We start from the raw sequence: 18,885 nt of genomic DNA, 5'->3' as shown, positions 1-18,885 counted from the left end.
GCCGAAAAGCAAACATACATTAGTGGGTAATGTCCACCTGCACCCAAATAAGGCAAAAATCCAATCCCAAATAACAACAACAAAGGAGAAGGAAATTAGTAAGTGGGAGCAGTCCTCACCATTAGCTTTGCAAAGAATACACCAATTAGAGGACAAGCACATAAAAGGCTACTTCTTCTGTAGGAAACCTAGAGTATTGATTTACCCATAAAACACTTCCCAGCAAAACAAAATAATTTTAGGGGGAACAGGCTTAGCCCAAAGATCCATACTAGAAATACCAACTGAGGGGAGGAAGACCACCGGGCCTCCAAAAAGGAGACACAAGAGGAGCCGTTTGGATGGAGGGACCAAATCCTCTTGGTCATTAGCTATTAAAATTTGGTCATTTATTTGTCTTCCTTATACAAAGGCCCCTTGAGCTTGATTAATAATCGAGGGAAGGACAGCATCAATCCTCAAAAATAAAACCTTAGCCAAGATCTTATAGATACTAGTCACCAAGCTAATAGGTCTAATATCCTTGGGATGTCTAGCCACTAGCTTCTTAGAAAGAGATGAGGGGTGATTTGGCCCGACCTGATGAACAAAGAACATGTGGACAAAATTTGCCAGTTAGGTGATGACTCAACACTTCCGACCACCTCGGTAGATCAATCACCTTGGGTGTCCCAGTCACTTCGGATCGCCCCGAGGAGAGGGTGTCCCGAATGCCCGTATTTGCCAAGGTGACATGTGGCAAGTTCTAGAAGCCTGCCAGTTGCCTTCGAGCCTTTCGAGATCACGCCGCGCATACGTAGGTCTTATCCACATCCTGCCCGATTCGGGTGGACACGATGAGGTTTATCGGCTAGAACATTATCCACCTTTCGGAGCGGAACAGACTCCTATTGCTTGGCCTGAGGATCTCGGAGAGGCTTTGTGAGGCTCACGGCAGCCCAACTGTATAAGGGCATTGGCCCCCATAGCACAAGGTACGCGCGATTACTTGCTCACCAGCTATTGCATTCAAACTTTCAGCTCACTACCATAGTACGATACTAACTTAAGCATCGGAGCGACCTCATCGGGTTAGCCACCTCGGGTTCTCTGATCCATCCTCTTGCAGCTCAAACCAACTCGTGAAGCGATCAGCATCCAAATTATCTTCTAGCTAGGAGCTTCCAGATCGCACACCATCAGAAAGTAAAGCTGAAAAAGTGGTATTTATTCCTAGGCTAACTTTGTTCTATTTTGCAAACTCTCCAAAACCCCCAAGCACATCTTCGTTTATGTCATCCCAGCAATCCTGATAAAAAGCCACAATAAACCCATCTAAACCCAAGGCCTTTGATCTATCCATTGAGAACACCTATTGTCTTATCTCCTCAAAATTCCTCTCTAGCCAACACTTTCCTTATTCAGATTTGGCCATACCAATCCTTTCATACTTAGGGCCTGTTCGTTTCCTCTTAACTCCTATCTCTTAAGAGGAATCTCACAATTTTAAGAGGAAAATGGGTGTTCTTTTCCTCTTATCTCTTATCTCTTAAAGAGGAATCTTACAACTTTTTGTTTTCCAATGATACCCCCAAAACACAAGCAAAAATTCTCATATATGGGGTTAAAATGGATATTTGACAATTTTTAGAATTCAAAATTCAGAAATCATAACAACATTCTTTGCATTCAAAGTTCAAAGGAAAGAAAAGTTCATCAATACCAATATACCTCTTAATGTAATTATTGCACTTTCAGACATCAGACGTCAAAGCAAACAAGCAGGCCCTTATCTATTATTAAGAGGCCCTCTAAATATTGATTTAAAATGATCCATAAAGGCCCTAGCTATTCATCTTGAGTGGTAAGTTCTTCCCCCATTGACCTCTATTTTGGCCACAAAATTCTTTTTCCTTCCATTTGCCAAAATATGAAAGTACTTTTTTGGATCAGCGAAAGAGATACATGAAATCGGTACACTTTGATGACAAGAATGTCATCCCAATTAACAATAGCTTGATTACAAAGAAGCCTAGTATAGTTGTTGCCCCGTAACCCCTTGCTTAGGTAGAGAATCAGCTAACCATTTGCACTCCTTATCCATTTGAGTTACGCATTTAAATCCAATACAATCCTTTCAATTTCTTTAAGGCATGCTTAAGAATCCAAGGTATATGTCTGCTACACCTCATCCATGATATAGTAACTTTGGAATCCTCTTCCACCTCCACCTGTCTATAGCCCAATTGCTCTGCCAGCCAAAGACCCTGCAGCAATGCCAACATTTCAGCCTTCAAAGAATTTGCAACCCCAATTGGCCCTAAATATAATGCCAAAATCTTGCTCTCTGACTCTCTAATTGCTCCACCTATTCCTGCCATGCCTGGGTTACCCAAGGAGCTTCCATCAAAGCTTAGGTTCACTTTGTTCTTCTAGGGGTTTCCATTCCACTCGTATTTTTTCTTTTTCTCTAGTTGGTTGTGCTACCTCCTTCCATGCTCTTAGAATGCCAGCAACTGAGTAATTCTGAAAGCAATCCAATGTCTTAACCCATAATGCAACCTTCATATTGTCCATTGCCTTCCCCCAAGTCTTACTCTTTCCAATGAATATTCAGTTAGGCTGTTATTCCACTCTTCCCACACCACCCATGGAATTGCCGCCTTAGTAGCTCTCGACATTATTCTCCCTCTTTTCTTTGATTGCCTCAGGAAGCTTGGTTTGAAGATGTCCACCACCTCTTGAGGGGGATCCCACCAGCAGCCAAAAAAGAGAACAGAAAAAACATAGTTGTCAAGGTGATGCCTAGGCGACAAGGTGCCCTTGGAAACTTTTATGTTCTTACTTTTTTAAGATTATAATTATAAAATAGACATTATTAAACTAAAATAATCATTTTGTGTTTTTATATACTAATTTCATTTTTTCTTCTTATTTGTTAGGGTTTAATCAACACAAACCTTGCTAAATGCTGTATTGAACCCTAAAAGACTTTAAAACCTGAACCAATAAGTAAGGAAGAACTTAAAGTCTCGTCCAATCAACACATTTCTTCTTCCACCTTTTCTTTTCTTCTTTTCTTATAACAAAAATAGGGTTTCAGCCCTTATATTTTTTGAATTTTCTTTTCTTCCTTCTTTTTCTTCTCATGAATATGTTGATTTTCTATACTTTAAGATGAACTTTCTACTTTTCTTATGAAAATTATGAATAATTAAGTAAATATGATTATGGAACCTAGGGAACTACCTTAGGATATATGTTTTTTACTTAAAAAAAAGTCATCACCTAGGCGACTAGGCAACAAGGTACCCCCTGTTGCCTAGCCTCGCCTTCGTGCCTTGAAAGCTATGAGAAAAACTCCCAAATACATTGTACAAAGGAACAGAAGATCAGTAAATGGGAAAGGGTCTCTCCACTACCCCTACATAAGAAACACATATGAGAAGGCATGGAGAGGATCTTCTTTTCAAAAGCATATCACAAGCATTTACCTTTCCAAGGAAAATTTCCAAGAAAAAGACTTGAATTTTTGGCTCTGAGAATGTTATGTTGTCTCCAAAATGTCAAGTAGGTCAATTGAAGACAAATGCCCGATTTACCTTAGGCCTCTTTTGAAACCAAGGTTCCAATTGAAGCTTGAAGGAGAGGGTGTTCCCAAACTAAGACACAAGTTCACCCTTTAGGTTAGATAGGGCAAAAGGTTCAAGAACCTGATCTTTTATCGGTGTCTCCCCTATCCAGAGGTCTTCCCATAACTAGATTTTATCACCCCTTCCCACATCAAGCCGGATCCAATTAAGGAAAGATGGGCATACGTCATGAATTGCTTTCCAAGGTGAAGCTTAAGACAAGTGAGGATTAACTTTAGCATCCCAACCATTACCCTCCAGACCATGAATGCTTGCAATTACCTTGTCCACAAACTGTCTCTTTCAAAGAAAAATCTCATAGCCATTTTCCCAATAATGTGGTGTTTCTAAGAGAAATGTTTCCTAATCCTAAGCCCCCCTTCTCTTTTGGTTTGCACAATTGTTCCCATTTAACCAAGTGGTCCTTTTTTCCCTCTCCTAGTTCCCGCATAAAGTCCCTCATATATCTCTCTAATTGTCTTGCTATCCTAGTCGAGATGCAGAAAGTGAAGAGAAAGTAAATAGGTAGGTTTGCTAAAGTGGCTCTAATCAAGGTGATTCTACCTCCTAACAAAATATAATTCCTTTTCCAGAGGACTAGTTTCTTTGCAAACCTTTCTACCACTAGCTTCCAAAACCCATCAAATCTTGGGTTCCGCCAAAGGTAAACCTAGGTTGGTTGCAGGTCAATTCCTTATATCACACCCCAACTCTTCCTCAAAACTCAAAAGTTCCCCATCTTCCAAGTTAACTCCAATAATTCCACTGTTAGTCCAGTTGATCCTCAAATTTGAGATGCCCACAAGGCTATCAATCATCAACATCAGATTTCTTACCATTTCTAAATCTACATCCAGTGTTTTAAAAGCGCAAGGCGCAATGCGAGGCACATGCCTTTTTAAGCAAGGTGCAAAATTACAAAAAAAAGGAAGCTAAAAAATCAAAAAAAAAATCAGAAAATTCAAAAAAATGCCAAAAATTCAAAAAATTCAAAAAATATTAAACATGCTATTAATAAAAAAAATATAAACTTAAATTTTAAAATAAATGCTTTAAAAAACTATTACCTAAAATTAAAATACATAAACATAACATGTAAAGCGTATTCAAATGAAAATTTAAAAATAAAAGCATACATATAAAGCATTTTCAAACATGTAAAACCCACAATCTCTTTTTTTCCTTAAATGCATTGCTTCAAGTAGCTAATGTGATGTCAAACATATTGCATTCTTCATTCTAAGTCGCCTTTGTACCACGCCCTTCGAGGCAAGCTCGAAACACCCTATTTGCTAATGTTGTGCATTCATTAATTGCAATAAAATATCTTCTCTTAAAAGGCAATGAAAGTTATAAAATCATTATTTTTTATGTGAGAAATAAGAATTTAAGACCCTAACATAGATTTGTTCAGGCATGCCTCGAGGGGCATGGTTGGGGGTCTGAGGGCAGAGCCCCTAGCCTAGACGTTAGACTCAAAAAAAAAAAAAGCAAAAAGCACAAAATTTTAAAAAGCCATGCGCCTTTTGAAAGGGTGCACCTAGGACTTGGGCGAGGTGCATACCCCAAAATGCGCCTAGGCACGCCTTTTAAATCACTGCCTACATCCTCGCAATGCTTGTACATCAACAATCATAATCATTCTACTTAATACCTTTGCAACTAAGGTGAACAAAAAGGGGGATAAAGGGTCACTTAGTTGGGAAGAAATCTTTCGCTAGCCCATTAATAAGAATTGAGTAGTGAACTAAGCAGCCACAACTTTCGATCCACAACTTCCACCTAGCTCCAAAACCAAGCTTCTCTAGAATTTCTCTCAGGCATACCTAATCCACTAGATCATAGGCCTTTTCTAGACCAATTACACACCAAACCCTTCTCTCTATTCTTTCTCTTCTCGAAAACACATTCATTAGCCACTAGGATTTGGTCCACAATCAGCCTACCTTCCATAAAAGCCCCATGGAAAGGTGAAATTATTTAAGGTAAAACTTGTTTAAGCCTCTCAAATAGAACCTTTGAGATGATCTTATAAAGTCTCCAAATCAAACTTATAAGTCTAAAGTCTAGGCTCCTTTTTAGGCACTAGTGAGATGAAGGTAGCATTAACTCCAAAGGGAATTTCCCCTTTTAGGAAAAATTCATCGAAGACTTCTAGAAGCTCTAATTTTAAAAGATCCCAATGCTCCTGGTAGAAAAACCATAGAAAAACCATCCAATCCCAAAGCTTTAAACCTATCCATTGAAAAAACTACTTTGTTAATCTCTTCTAAAGAGAATCTTCTTTCCAACACCTAGGATCGTGCCTCTAATATTTTATTCCACTCCAATTCTGGTAGACCTAATCTATCCCCGATTGGAGCTGAGAAAAGATTTTTGAAATGATTCACAAATACCTTTACAATCTCTCGACTCTCTCTTACCTCCTAACCTTTCACTTCCACACTATGAATGGTGTTCTTCTTTCTTTTGCCATTTGCGAGTGAAATACTTGACGTCACCATCTCCTACAATCCATTTGCATCTTGATTTTTGTCTCCAACATATCTCCTCTCCTTAAGATGTCCTCTAATTCCACTTTTTGTTTCCATCTCTCCTCCCCCTCCTCCAATAAAATGGTAAGAGCCTCTTTCTTATCTAACTCGTTAACCCTTGAAGAGATTTTTTCTTTGATTTCTTCGACCCTTCTTAAATGCATTTTGTTCCAAACCTTTATTTTCTCCTTTAAGTTCTTTAACTTCCTGCAAAATCTCCTAATTTTCTTTCTCCCCAGAGAATTGGATTCCTCCCACCATGTCTTTAACCTTAAGTCCATATCAAGGTCTTAAATTCTTAATCCCTATAAAAATGGTTTTATAACTTTTAAGTGTCTTTTAAAAATATCTTTTATAGGATGAATGAATAAACAACATTAGCAAATATGGGGTTTTTAGAGCTTCTATGAGCGAACAAAGCGAGCAAATTGTAGCTGATGACCTCCAATTTTTGCTCAAGTACGAAAAGTGGACCCTATAGCACATACGACCTCCAATCTTCGCCCCACTCTTTGTTGATGATATCATGTACCCCAAAGTATCCATGTGATTCAAGTCCTCTTATGGATCAATATACTAAGAGAAAGTGGGTGGGTCCTGCCATACCATCCCAAACACCCCCAAACTGGAAATGGGACCATACACAAGCCTAACTAACATTCACTAAAAGGTTCATGTTGACATAATAACTATTTGTACCCTTGAGACCATAAATGTCAAATCTAGGGACAAAACAGGGGTTGCATAGAACAAGAATATGCATGGAACATATGAACACTTAATCTTGCATCTGCTACTTCTGAGAGAACCTCAAGCCACTACAAAGGTCTTTCTTCGAGAGGGACTGCTTTTTATGCTTGCTTTCTTCACCTGTTATGTCTGTTTTTCTTGTGGGCAATTGATGCATCATCACATGCACTCAAATCTGGTGTACATCCTGATTATCGTCACCAGAAGCTAACATAGGCCGAAATTTGATCAAGGTATAGACTGTCATCCCCGAATGAGATCTTAAAAGAAAATGATGTAAGAAAAGGAAGGATGCTTGATCGAGAGGATAAACTAGTGCAATAAGTCAAAAACAAAATTGAAAAGGAAGTAACAATTAGGTGATTGGAGGGATGTTGCAAGTGAGGGAAGGTGATTGGAGAACGAAGACAGTGGTTTGAGGCCGAATAAAGTGGAGGCTGCAAAGGAGGAGAACCCAAATGTTACGGGGAGAAATTCCAAAGAAAACTCCTGTAGGGAGAAGGAGATTGGAGTCAGAGAACTGGTATAGTCGGGGAGGGTCTAATGCAAGAACGAGAAAAAACTTTACCTATAGTAAAGCAGCAGCAAGAGCTTGGTAGGAGTATGGCACAGCAGAACTGAAACAGTGTGACAACAGCCTGGTCGTGCTCACAGATCAACGGGGGGTAGAGGCAAGAAGAGAGTTTCTGAGAGGCTGCCTTGTGGGGAGATTCCGATGGGGAGTAGGGATCTGGGCGAAGAGAATATGGAGGGAGGTGGGAGGTGTAAAGGTAAAGAAAATGGCGGATGACCTCTTCCTCTTTATTTTTTCGTCGAAGGATGAAGTGGGCTGGATTCTTAGGAACGGCCCATGGCGGATGAGAAGAAATCAGCTTCTTCTTGACTAGTGGGGGGCAAGTGCCAGATGCTTCTACCCGGAATCGGATTCCAACTCCGTCCATAACAATCCAATTTGGGTAAGGATCTTTGCCCTTCCCCTAGTCCTCTAATGCCCGAATGAAGCTATTGGAGATAGATGCGGGGGATTTCTAGAAATAGATGACTCTCCAACGGAGCTAGATACATGTGAGTGGGTCAAGATGAAGGTGCAAGGACGTGAAAACATCCCAGACAAAGTTGAAGTTGTTGCAGGTGAGGTTCTCTTCACGGTCAGAATCTAGCCTAAGATCCTCCCATTGGCTAGAAGATGGAACACTCTGAAATCAGGGAGGGAAAGAGAGGATTCGAAAACACTTATTATTGAAGACGTGGAGGAGAGCTTGTCTTCAAAAGAAAATGAAAGAGAAGCGGTGACCAACCTTCCCACGCCACAACAGGGGAAGAGGCTGAGGTCTCGGCTGTCAGAGACCAATGAAAGGGAGGAGGAAGAAGACGAAGAGGTGGGGAGTACAAACCATCAAATCTGTAAGCTTATGGACGGTAGAGATGGTGCTTCAAGAGAAGTCCAAAAGAGGGGGAGATTCAATTTTTAAACTTTTCACATGAGAGGGGAGTATTGGCGGTGGACCAATTGAAAAGTTTAATTAAAGAATGCATAGAGGAGATCCAAAGAGGGAAGGTAGTGGGGGACAGTCTGACAGCATCAGGAGAGAGGAGACAGGTGTCGGTAGAGAACCTCCGCGTTCACTCGGTGCCATTGGAGCTGTCCCAAACCTGAAACCCACATCGAAACGGTCCAATTGCTCAGCCAAAACGGGTTAAGTGAGCCCAGACCACCTCGGTGGAAGCAAGTCAATAGCGACCAGGTTCATCTCGGACCCCAGTGGCTTAGCCAACCCCAGAGAAGGTCGGGCTTTCACTCTTCTCCAATTGAGCGAAGGTCCAGCCCTCTCTCCTTCACTTTGGAGAACACAGATGAAGACGTTGGTTTAGCCTATACTCCTATCCAAGTGTTGTGAAAAGACTCAAAGGATTCAAGGTCAACCCCAAATCAACTCTCTGTTATTCATGTGGAAGAGGAACCAATGGAGGTGCAACCGATAGCAGTGGTCGAATCATCAATCCAGAAGATGAACCAACCTGCTGCGCAAGAGAGGGAAAAGTTGACAGCTAATCTGGTATTTAACCATGAAAAAACTTTGCAAGTGAATGGAAATACCCCACCCATCGTCAACAAAGGAAAAGGTGCAATTTTGGCGGCACAGGAAGATAAGTTCTCTAAAACTTCTTCTTCCTCTTGGGTTTCTTCAAAATCATTGGGGTTAGGGAAATTTCTAGGAGTTTCGTTAGAAGGGCTAGAGGAAGAAACAACTAAATTTTTGGAGAGAGTTAAGCATAGAATACTCGTGGAAAGGGGAAAATCAGCAGCAAAAAGAGGGGGGCACTACTTCAAAAAAGAACAAGGAAATGATGAGATTAAACTGGGGTCTGAACGACAGGACGGGGAGCTATGAAGGGGGGTGAGAGGAAGCAAGAAGTAGAAAGGGAGGTGGTTGGTTGGTTTTCCTATCTCTCACGTTGTTAATAGATTTGAAAATAATGTTGTTAAAAAAGCCAAAATTCAGATTCTTATGCTTTAGGAGACTAAGCTGGAATCTATGGATGCAGAAAGTCTAGAGTATTTGGGGGGAGGGTCAAGTGAGATGGAGAGCTAAGTCGGCAAGGGGCAGTGCTGGGGGCTTGGCCATCCTTTGGGACCCAACTGTGTGTAGAATGGTTTCATGTAGGGTGGGTTCTTTTTCCATCTCTCTTATAATGGAACTTGCTAATGGAAGCCTTTGTCAAGTGATTAATGTGTATGGTCCTACTGAAGCAAATCTTAGGCACTCTTTTTTGGAAGAATTAGAAGTGATGAGAAGCTCTATTTCTCTCCCGTGGCTAATTGGAGGGGATTCAATATCACTCTGTCAGTTGAAAAAAAAATGTTACAAGTAGGAGACCAAGGGGGATGAGTTTATTTGCTGATTTTGTAAACAATTTGGAGCTCATTAACCTAACTCTAGTGGGATGAAGTTTTACTTGGACAAATAATCAGGATAATCCAATTTTTGTCAGACTAGATAGACTTTTGGTTTCTAAAACCTAGGATGAGCTCTTCCCCAATTTCAAGCAAGTGATACTTCCAAGACCTGTCTCAGACCACGCTCCAATCCAGCTGATTTGTGGTAGTAAGAGCACAATCAAAGCTCCTTTTAAGTTCGAGAATGCACGGTTTGAAGAGGCTTCCTAACGTTATTAAGATCATTTTGGTGTGAAGTGCAGATGGAAGGGTTTAGTTCATTTGTTTTAGCAAAAATGTTGGGGGCAGTTAAGGAAACATTGAAAATCTAGAAAATGGAAAATAATTTGAACTCAAAAACAGAAAAGAGAGCTTCTCTTAGTCTAATTGATGAAATTGATAGAGTAGAGAAAACAGGCCCAGTTTCAGAAGAGAGGTAAAATTGAAAAGAATTCAAGCGAAGGCAGTTTTTGACAAATTGGCAGTCAAGGAAGAATTAAAGTGGATACAGAGGGCCAAATTAGAATGGCTGAAAGGAAGGGATAAGAACACTCGCTATTTCCATATGTTGGCAAATGCAAAAAACAGAATTTATACAATTAGCAAGCTTATTTGGGATGATAAGGTGGGTGAATCGGTTGCAGAAATCAAAGCAATTGCAACTTCTTTCTATAAAAACCTTTATAAGGAAAATTGGAAATGCAGACCTCTCCCCATAAACCTTCCTTTTAAAAGATTGAGTGAAGATCAAAGATGTTTCCTTGAAAAACCTTTTTCTAATGAAGAGATTAAGATGAACTTGGACAATGAGAAATCCCCTCGGCCTGATGGGTTCTCCAACATGTTCTATGTTAAGTGCTGGGATTTCGTGAAGCAAGATATTCTAGATGCTTTTTAGACCTTCCATTTAAGTGCTTCTCTACAAAGGAGCTTGAACAATTTATCACTCATTCCCAAGATTGAAGGAGCAGTACATTTAAAAGATTTTAGGCCAATAAGCCTTCTAAACAGCTTCTACAAGATTTTGACCAAGGTCTTAGCTGAGAGGACGAAGGGGGTGTTAGATTGTGTGATCTCAAACAATCAAAATGCCTTTGTACCGAGTAGGAAAATGATTGACTCGGTCTAATTGTAAATGAGTTGATAGACTCTAGGAAGAGAGAGGGGATTCCTGGTCTGGTGTATAAGCTAGATATAGAAAAAGCTTATGATCATGTCAATTGGAGATGCTTCGATAGAGTTTTGGAAAAAAAAATGAATTTTGGGCAAAAGTGGAGAAACTGGATGAAAGTTTGTGTGTCCTCTGCCAAATTTTCCATTCTGATAAATGGCCAATCAGCAGGTTTCTTTGAGACTTCTAGAGGGCTCAGGTAGGGAGACGCCCTCTCTCCCCTTCTCTTTATCTATATTCTTGAAATTCTAATTCTCTTTAGTCAGAAGGCAATTGACTTGGGCTTGTGGAAAAGGTTTGCAATCTCCCCAGGGAGGAAAAGTTAATATCCTTCAGTTTGCAAATGATACCTTATGCTTCATTGATGCTTCTCAGGAACAACTGGAAAATCTTCTTCGGATTCTTAGCTTGTTTGAAGTAGTGACAGGATTGAAAGCTAACCTCGATAAAAGCCAAATCATCCCAGTGGGTCAAGTTCCTAACCTGGGAGAGTGTGCCAATATTATGGCTTGTCAAGTGGAATAGCTTCCTATGAAATATCTAGGCCTTCCATTGGGGGCGAAATGCTCTTCTTCAGCCATTTGGGATCCAATAATTGAAAGATTGGAAAAGAAACTGTCTTCATGGAAGGCAAAAGACCTTTCCTTTGGACGTAAAGTGACCATTCTAAAAAGTACTCTCTCCAACCTTCCTACTTATTTTCTCTCCCTTTTCCCTATCCCATCAAAAGTGGCAAAAAGAATAGAGACTCTCCATAAGAATTTCTTGTGGAGGGGTTGGGAGGAAAAAAAGAAGATCCACCTTGTGAATTGGAATCAAATTTGTCTCCCTAGGGAGGAAGGGGGCTTAAGAAGGCTTAAGGTGACTAATTTGGCTCTGCTTTATAAATGGATCTGGAGATTTGCCACTGAAAGGGAAGCCTGGTGGAGAAGCCTAATAGCTTCTAAATTTGGGGTTAAGTGGGGAAACTGGAGAACAAGAGATCCTCCTCCTAACTGGAGCTACTCTTTATGAAAAGCATCATGAAGCTCTTCCCCTTGTTTGATGGGGGAATCAGTCCCAAAATTGGTAAAGGGGACAGGGTTAGATTCTGGTAAGATCATTGGTGCTTGGATCATCCCTTGGCTGAAGAGTGTCCTCTTATCTATCAGTGTGCCTCCAATCAGAATGCCTCGATGGCTGATTTATACATAGTCTCTGGCAATGAGGTGACATGGGTTCCCCAGTTCAGAAAAGGTCTTTTCGATCGGGAAGTTCAAGAAGCTATGAGTTTGCTAGAAACTTTACAGGTTCAGAACATTGACTTTAATTAGGATGATCAGTGGACTTGGACCTGGTCCAAAGAGGGTAATTTCTCCGTAAAATCTATGGCTACTAGACTCAATAGTAGAGTGGCAGTGGGGGGCTTTCCTTCTAAGCAAGTTTGGAATTCAATTAGTCCATCAAAAGTAAATTTCCTTGTCCGGTCAATGGCCTTAAATAAATGACTGTCCAGAACTAATCTAGAAAAGAAGAGGTTTGCAGATCCTAGATAAGTCTTGTACCCTTTGTGATGCACATCCTGAGTCTACGGATCATCTCTGCATTCACTGCCCGTTTGCTGCCCAAGTGTGGTACCACTTCTTGAAGGCTGTGGGGATATGTTGGGTCATGCCAAAATCTGTTAAGGATATTGTTCTGTAGCTGGAAGATCAGTAATATGAAGAAAAGAGGGTAGTTGGTCTGGACTTCCATCCCGGCAGCAGTGCTCTGGGCTATTTGATCAAAGAGAAACAACAGAATTTTTAATCAAAGAGTGAAAGGGCCAGAGGAAATATGTCAGATGGCTGTTTGTAAATTGATATCCTGGATTTCAGTCACCCCAGAATTCAAACATGTAAATGTAGCTCAGTTATTGAGAAATCAGTCAATTTGGTGCTTGTAATGGGGGGTTCTCAGGCCTGCCTTGTTGTTGGCAGGTTCCTGTTTTGTACTCTTAAAGTTTTAATCTAATAAATTTACCTTACCTTTTCAAAAATAAAAATAAAAGTTGTATTGACACTACGATGGTGATAGAAATCAAACAACACCAAATAAAGTTTATGCCATCACAGAACATATAAAAAAAACAACTTGGGCGAAGATGCAAATGATATTCAAAAAATATTAAAACATGTGGATAATTTCTAAACAGAAAAATAAATTCACAACTTAATGCACAAAAATTTAGAACTTTCATACCCTTCAACAACTACAAGGCACCGATTATTAGGAACTAGACGGCGAAAAGAAGCTTTTTCACATATTGATTCTGATCGAGCATTGAACTGTAGCTTGCCACAAACTTCAGATCATAAATTTTTTTATGAAAGAAATTGCAAGCTTATATTTCATCCAAAGGTAAAAGAGGTCAAACTCATAAATTCAAAATGAACATTAATTAATTTCCATGTAAATGGATATAGCTACATTAAAGTATAAGAACTTAGTAAAATCAAATTGAAGAACAAACTATAAGCCATCATAAATCGCATGCCAGAACTGCTTCAGTGGTTGAAAATTTCTAACAACAGAAGTTCATTATTTGTTTTACATTGAGATATTTCTTGTCCCTCTTCAACATTTTAAATTTGTTCATTTTGACAATCCAACTTTTCCAATTTAAAGTATACTTTCAGTTTCCCCACAGAATTTGTTGTATACAATGGAAGAGATTTCAAAGTGCCACATAGAACAATAACATATTAGTTGCTATGTGGAGAAAATTTCTTTGTTCCCACAAGGTTCCTAGCTCTAGTGGTTCCAGAGATGTAAGCAAGGTCCATAAACAGTTGACATTTCCTTCATTTTCTTTTTCTCACTGTTTATTATCCTTCAATTAAAGATGAAGAATGTAGGACTCAAAAAATACAATGTCAAGTCAATCAGACCACCAATAGCACCCAAGATCCATTTAAAGACAACTTACCACAAGGATCAGATTACAACACCTAGGAGGCTTTTGTATGCAACCATAATCCTAGTATTTAACATACAAGTAAGACATGATTGCTAAACATTTATCACATAAAAAGGGCAATCCATTAATTGTAGAAAAACTCCAAAATGCCTATGGTGATAGATTTTTGGGTAAATTATAGATAGGCACCCTTTACTTTGGGGGTAGTGACACTTGAGAGCCTAAACTTTCAACTGTGACAGTTTAATACCTTAAACTCTAAGAAATATACACATAAGTCCAATTCCATTAAAACTGGCATTAAGATAAGAATAAAATTACAAATATGCCCATGTTCAGATTCCTTGTTTCATCTACTTCTACCTTCAGATGCAAACAGTGGCAGCAAAAAACTTTTGGTGGGCAGTGCATTTGTAAGGGAACAGAAACCAACATGTATGCATTATTCAGTATTCATCCATCCGCATCATTCAGAGGATTCACTAGAGAATTCAATTTGTTCTCATTTATTTCTGAATGTTTTTATTTAGAAACGGACTTTAGCTGCTTTGAGAATTGCCATTTCTTTTGTGTTGCCACTCGATTGCATCCAAATGTAGCAGAATATCAATAGTAATAAAGGATAATCTGAACATAGACATTTTAGTAATTTTTACCCCCACTGTAATGCCAGTTTAACGGAGTTAGACTTAAGTGTATATTTCTAAAAGATCAAGGTACTGAAATTTCGCAATTGAAAGTTCAGACCCTTAAGTATCACCACCCCAAAAATACAGAGTACCTATATGTAATTTCCCTAAGGCTCCATTTGGTTTGTAGGAAAATTTGGGTGAGATGGGAAAAGATGGGATGGGATGGGATGGAAAAGTGTAAAAATTTACACTTCCATTGTTTGGTTTTATATATGGGAAAACAATGGGAAAAGCATTGTTCATCTTCTTCTACCTTCGAACAGTGCCGCCAGAGATAGTAGTTCAGACTAACAGGTAGCACTGTTCATCATCTCCCTCCATCCTCTTCTCCATTCATTAGTCCTCTATTAAACGTCTTTGTTGGCAGCGAGGGAAGAAGTACACCAGAGTACCAAAGCCATTGGTGAAACAGCGAGAGAGTGAGGCTTGAACTAGCTACAGCAGTTCGTTAGTCCTCTGTCAAACGTCCTTACCGCTACAACTAGCTGTAGTAGTGAGAGAGAGGCTTGAAGTGCGGTCTAGGAAATCTGATCTCGCCACCCTTCGTTGAACTCTATGTTTGCTGCCAAGCTGAAGACAATGAAAACCTCCCTTTAGCACAATCCCTCTTTCTCTCTCTAATCGTCTCTTCTCTCACCTGAACTAAGAGACCCTAGCCTCCATCTAAGAGTCTCTCTCTGCTCCCAGCACAACCTTTCAAAGGGAAACCACCAGAGCCCTCCCCCTCTTATGCTCTCTCTTTGGACTTTCTCCCTTTCTATCTCAGTTTCTCGATACGCTCTCTCTCTCTCTCAGATTTTCTCCCTCTCTTTCTCAGTTCAATGGTAATAGTGCTTTCTCAACTTTTTCCATCGGGGTCACATAGTTTTGGTGCAACCCCAAATCCACAATTTTGGGATCTGACATCCCACATTTTTCTCATCCCGTCCCTCTACTTCCCTAAAACCAAATAAGAGAAAATGGAATATTTTTGAAATATTCCCTTTTTCTTATCCCCATCACACAAACCAAACGGAGCCTAGATTTTTCACAAAGAAACTTGGAAAGGCAATTTTATGGGGATCAATAGTGAAACTCAAGCCTAAAGTCCAAGATGTTAGATGACTTATCCCAAATGATATGGATCTAATAGGTGCATCTACATTATCGAGGAGCTCAAGCACCCTAGAGCTCTTTAGTCCAAGGTGCTACACACCTAAAGATGGTATCTCTTGTATTGGACATGGACTAATAATAGAATCAAGGACTAGTATGGCCATAACATCATGTTCCAAACTATTGACTTTTCATTTTATTTTGAGTATTTAGTATTACATATAATACCTTTTATATCAATCAATTGAGCCTTATTAAAAGGCTAGAAAGGACATCAAATCCAAAAGGGATGATACAATAAACCTTGGGGAAGGAGTTCCTATGCCCTAAATACTAAACAGAAACTTATCTTTCAAGTTTTCACCTCAGCTGAACTTGGGAAAACCAACTATATTTCATTTGAATCAGTGTAGATGGTTATCTCCATGTCATTACAAATAAATAAATAAGAAGTCTTATGGTAGAAACAATAGACAGTGTTCCTTGATTGAATCTCATAATAAAAATAGATCATTACATTCAATAATTTCTAAAATAAATGTTAAATATCTTTCCATATTACAAGCATAAAGCACATGTAAATAAAACTCGATATTGTTGAAAGGGTTAGAAATCAGGTTTGACATGGTTGAACCAGGTTTGGTGGCTAAACAAATTTTAAAAATTTTCTAGCCCAACTCAGGAACCGATTTTTTGGTGATTTTGAAATATGAAATTTCAAGATCGATCTTGCACTAAACTAAACTAGATTTGAAACTCAGATTAAAACTGATCATACCTGATACAGAAACCACAATGTGCATCTCCCAAAGTAATAGTTCACACCCAAAATCAATCTCAAAATCGACCTCCAATTGAACATGGCACAGTATATACGTGAAGCCAATTCGGTAACACCGTTTAAGCAAACACCGATTCCCAACTTACTGGGATCGATGTGGGTATGTAAACCTGATATCCCCAGATGTTTTTCTTACAAAAACACAATAGAGAACCGAGAAAATTAATCCCTATCACAGCTAGGTCAAATTAGGGTTTTTAGGAGGCAAAGGAGAAGAGAAAAGAGCAAGAAAGTGGAGAGAATTGGTGTGTTCGCCCCTTCCCTCTTTGTCCCTTATATAAAGCACTCTCCTAATCTAATTAGGAGTTTACCCAAATCAGGACTTTATCTTTAATTGATAAGAATTATTTTCTAAAGAAAATAAATACTCCATAGTCAAATCCATGCCCATTTTAAACTCAAATCACATGATAACCAAAACCGTCATGTGATCTCTTTCTTTAATGGTTCACGTACCAAGGTGTTCCATAGCCAAATCCGCACTCTCTACTCACATGGATCCCAGGAATTAAAACATTTTGCAAACATTTTGAAACCATAATATATATGTACATTTCTATATAAATATATTTTGTAAAACAAATTTCAACGGTTAAAATCGACTGCTGACAGTTTTGGTTTCCATCAGAGAGAGTGCATCCCCGACCATTACCTCTGTCCGACAAAGGGATTAATCATGTCACTATGATCACCCACTCAGATGAATTTTCGGACTGTCCCAACATACCCAGATTTTGACCCCTCTAAGAATCTCACTGATTAGCATATCAAATACAACCCAATCCGACACCTAGTGTAGTATAATAATCGAGTCTAGGGGTCAGGTGTAACATTCTAGTTTTGCTCATCAATTTCCAAGGTCTATGACAATATTAGAATTCTGGTTCGGTTTAGGGTTTCAAGAAAACCCGCACTGGATGTACTACAGGTCTCACCCTAACAGCTGAGACGAGTCACTCCAACTAACTTGACAGCACATCAGTGTCAGCCTTGGCATGATAAATCTCCCCAGATCTATCCAACTTGCAGGATAAATCTCCACATCACAATAACATGAATCAAATATATACTTTATTCATTTATAATAAACGTCATAACGTAATTAGAACTAAGGGCATACACTATTTAAGACTTATAATATTCATGTTTTTGCTTTTGAAAAGGGACAAATTCACATTTAATATTTGTAAAAGTCAATGGATAAAGTACACAAAAACGGGAGGGAAAAACAGAGAGAGGAAAAAGAAATGACATAATCCGTACCATCCTGTAGTGATCGGGCTTCTCAGTTTTCTTGGTAAAACTAGGAACAAGCCCCCACTTCATGCAGTGAAGAACAGCACCTTCGCTTTCTCTACCACATGCTTCATCTCTCCTAACAACCGGCAGATCGGACCCAGGCGAAACATTAAAAGACGGACGATACCTGAATAAAACAAAACCAACTAAACTCTTTTCCATGTACAGAGAGATAAAGACCGAAACCAACATTCCATCGATTTCACACAGTATACCATTCATCCCTAAGTAATAAAGAATATGGAGGTTTGCTAACCTGTTCACATCCACGGTTCTCACAGAAGCACCATCGACACCGCAAGCCCGAGGGATATCCTCTGCTCTTAAAGTGCACCGAGTTCTTCCGCACATCCTCTCTCTCACAGTTCGCTCCGTCTCTCCTCTTCGCTCTTATACTCTTCTTCGATGAGAGTGAGCGCGGGAAACGAAACGGTGATTCAGTTATAACATACGAAGTTTCTACAGATTTGAAGTTGACAAGTTTCCCCAAACACGTGGCAAGCATAAATAACATTTGGTAACTAATATTCCGGTCCCACTGGCAAGATGTTGAAAGGCTGAGAACCAACGAAGCCTTCAGATCCGACGGTCGGTTAATTTTTCAATAGATCCTGATTCCCCAACTTTTGAATAAAAAGAAGTTAAAAAGAAACGCAAATACGTTGTCAACGGTCTGGGTTGGGTTCGGGACAAATAGAATCATTCCAAACCGATTGTTAAATTAATAACCAAACCCTAAAATTAGAATTAGTATCAATCCCATCGGTTATTGAATAATTGGAGTAAGAACTAATTAGATTTAAAAACGGTTAAAATCTGTAGTTTTTTGTAAACAATGAATGTAAATAAAGAACATTTAAAATTTTGTTAAAATCTATAATTTTTTTTTAAATTGTTACAATTATAGACATCACTATAATACAAATTTCAAGAATGACATGTGTTGCTGCCAAATCTGGAGTCGAGGGAAGTTTTGTAACTTTCGAGGTCCAAAGGCCAAGAATTCTGCCTGGTAA

General features: G+C 39.2%; 1 protein-coding gene across 2 annotated transcripts in view; it reads right to left on the bottom strand.

The window, feature by feature from the left end:
- Positions 1 to 18,482, bottom strand: part of LOC148874427 (embryonic stem cell-specific 5-hydroxymethylcytosine-binding protein) — a 36,045-nt gene extending 17,563 nt beyond the window's left edge. The window contains exons 1-3 of one of the 2 annotated variants that reach the window (XM_088966507.1): positions 18,126 to 18,482; positions 17,834 to 17,996; positions 13,225 to 13,310 (exon numbers count right to left, since the gene is read on the bottom strand). In XM_088966507.1, coding sequence (XP_088822633.1) covers positions 13,225 to 13,310; positions 17,834 to 17,996; positions 18,126 to 18,220 — 344 coding nt within the window. In that variant the 5' untranslated portion in view covers positions 18,221 to 18,482. Of the gene's footprint in view, positions 1 to 13,224; positions 13,317 to 17,833; positions 17,997 to 18,125 lie in introns of both variants that reach the window. The other variant, XM_088966506.1, reaches the window with a different exon arrangement.
- Between the last annotated feature and the right edge of the window lie 403 nt (positions 18,483 to 18,885).

The sequence above is a fragment of the Nelumbo lutea genome, chromosome 1 (genome assembly GCF_056320005.1).
Source record: "Nelumbo lutea isolate HS-2025 chromosome 1, American lotus-T2T, whole genome shotgun sequence".
NCBI classification, from domain to species: domain Eukaryota; kingdom Viridiplantae; phylum Streptophyta; class Magnoliopsida; order Proteales; family Nelumbonaceae; genus Nelumbo; species Nelumbo lutea.
This window is presented reverse-complemented; position numbering and strand designations above follow the sequence as displayed.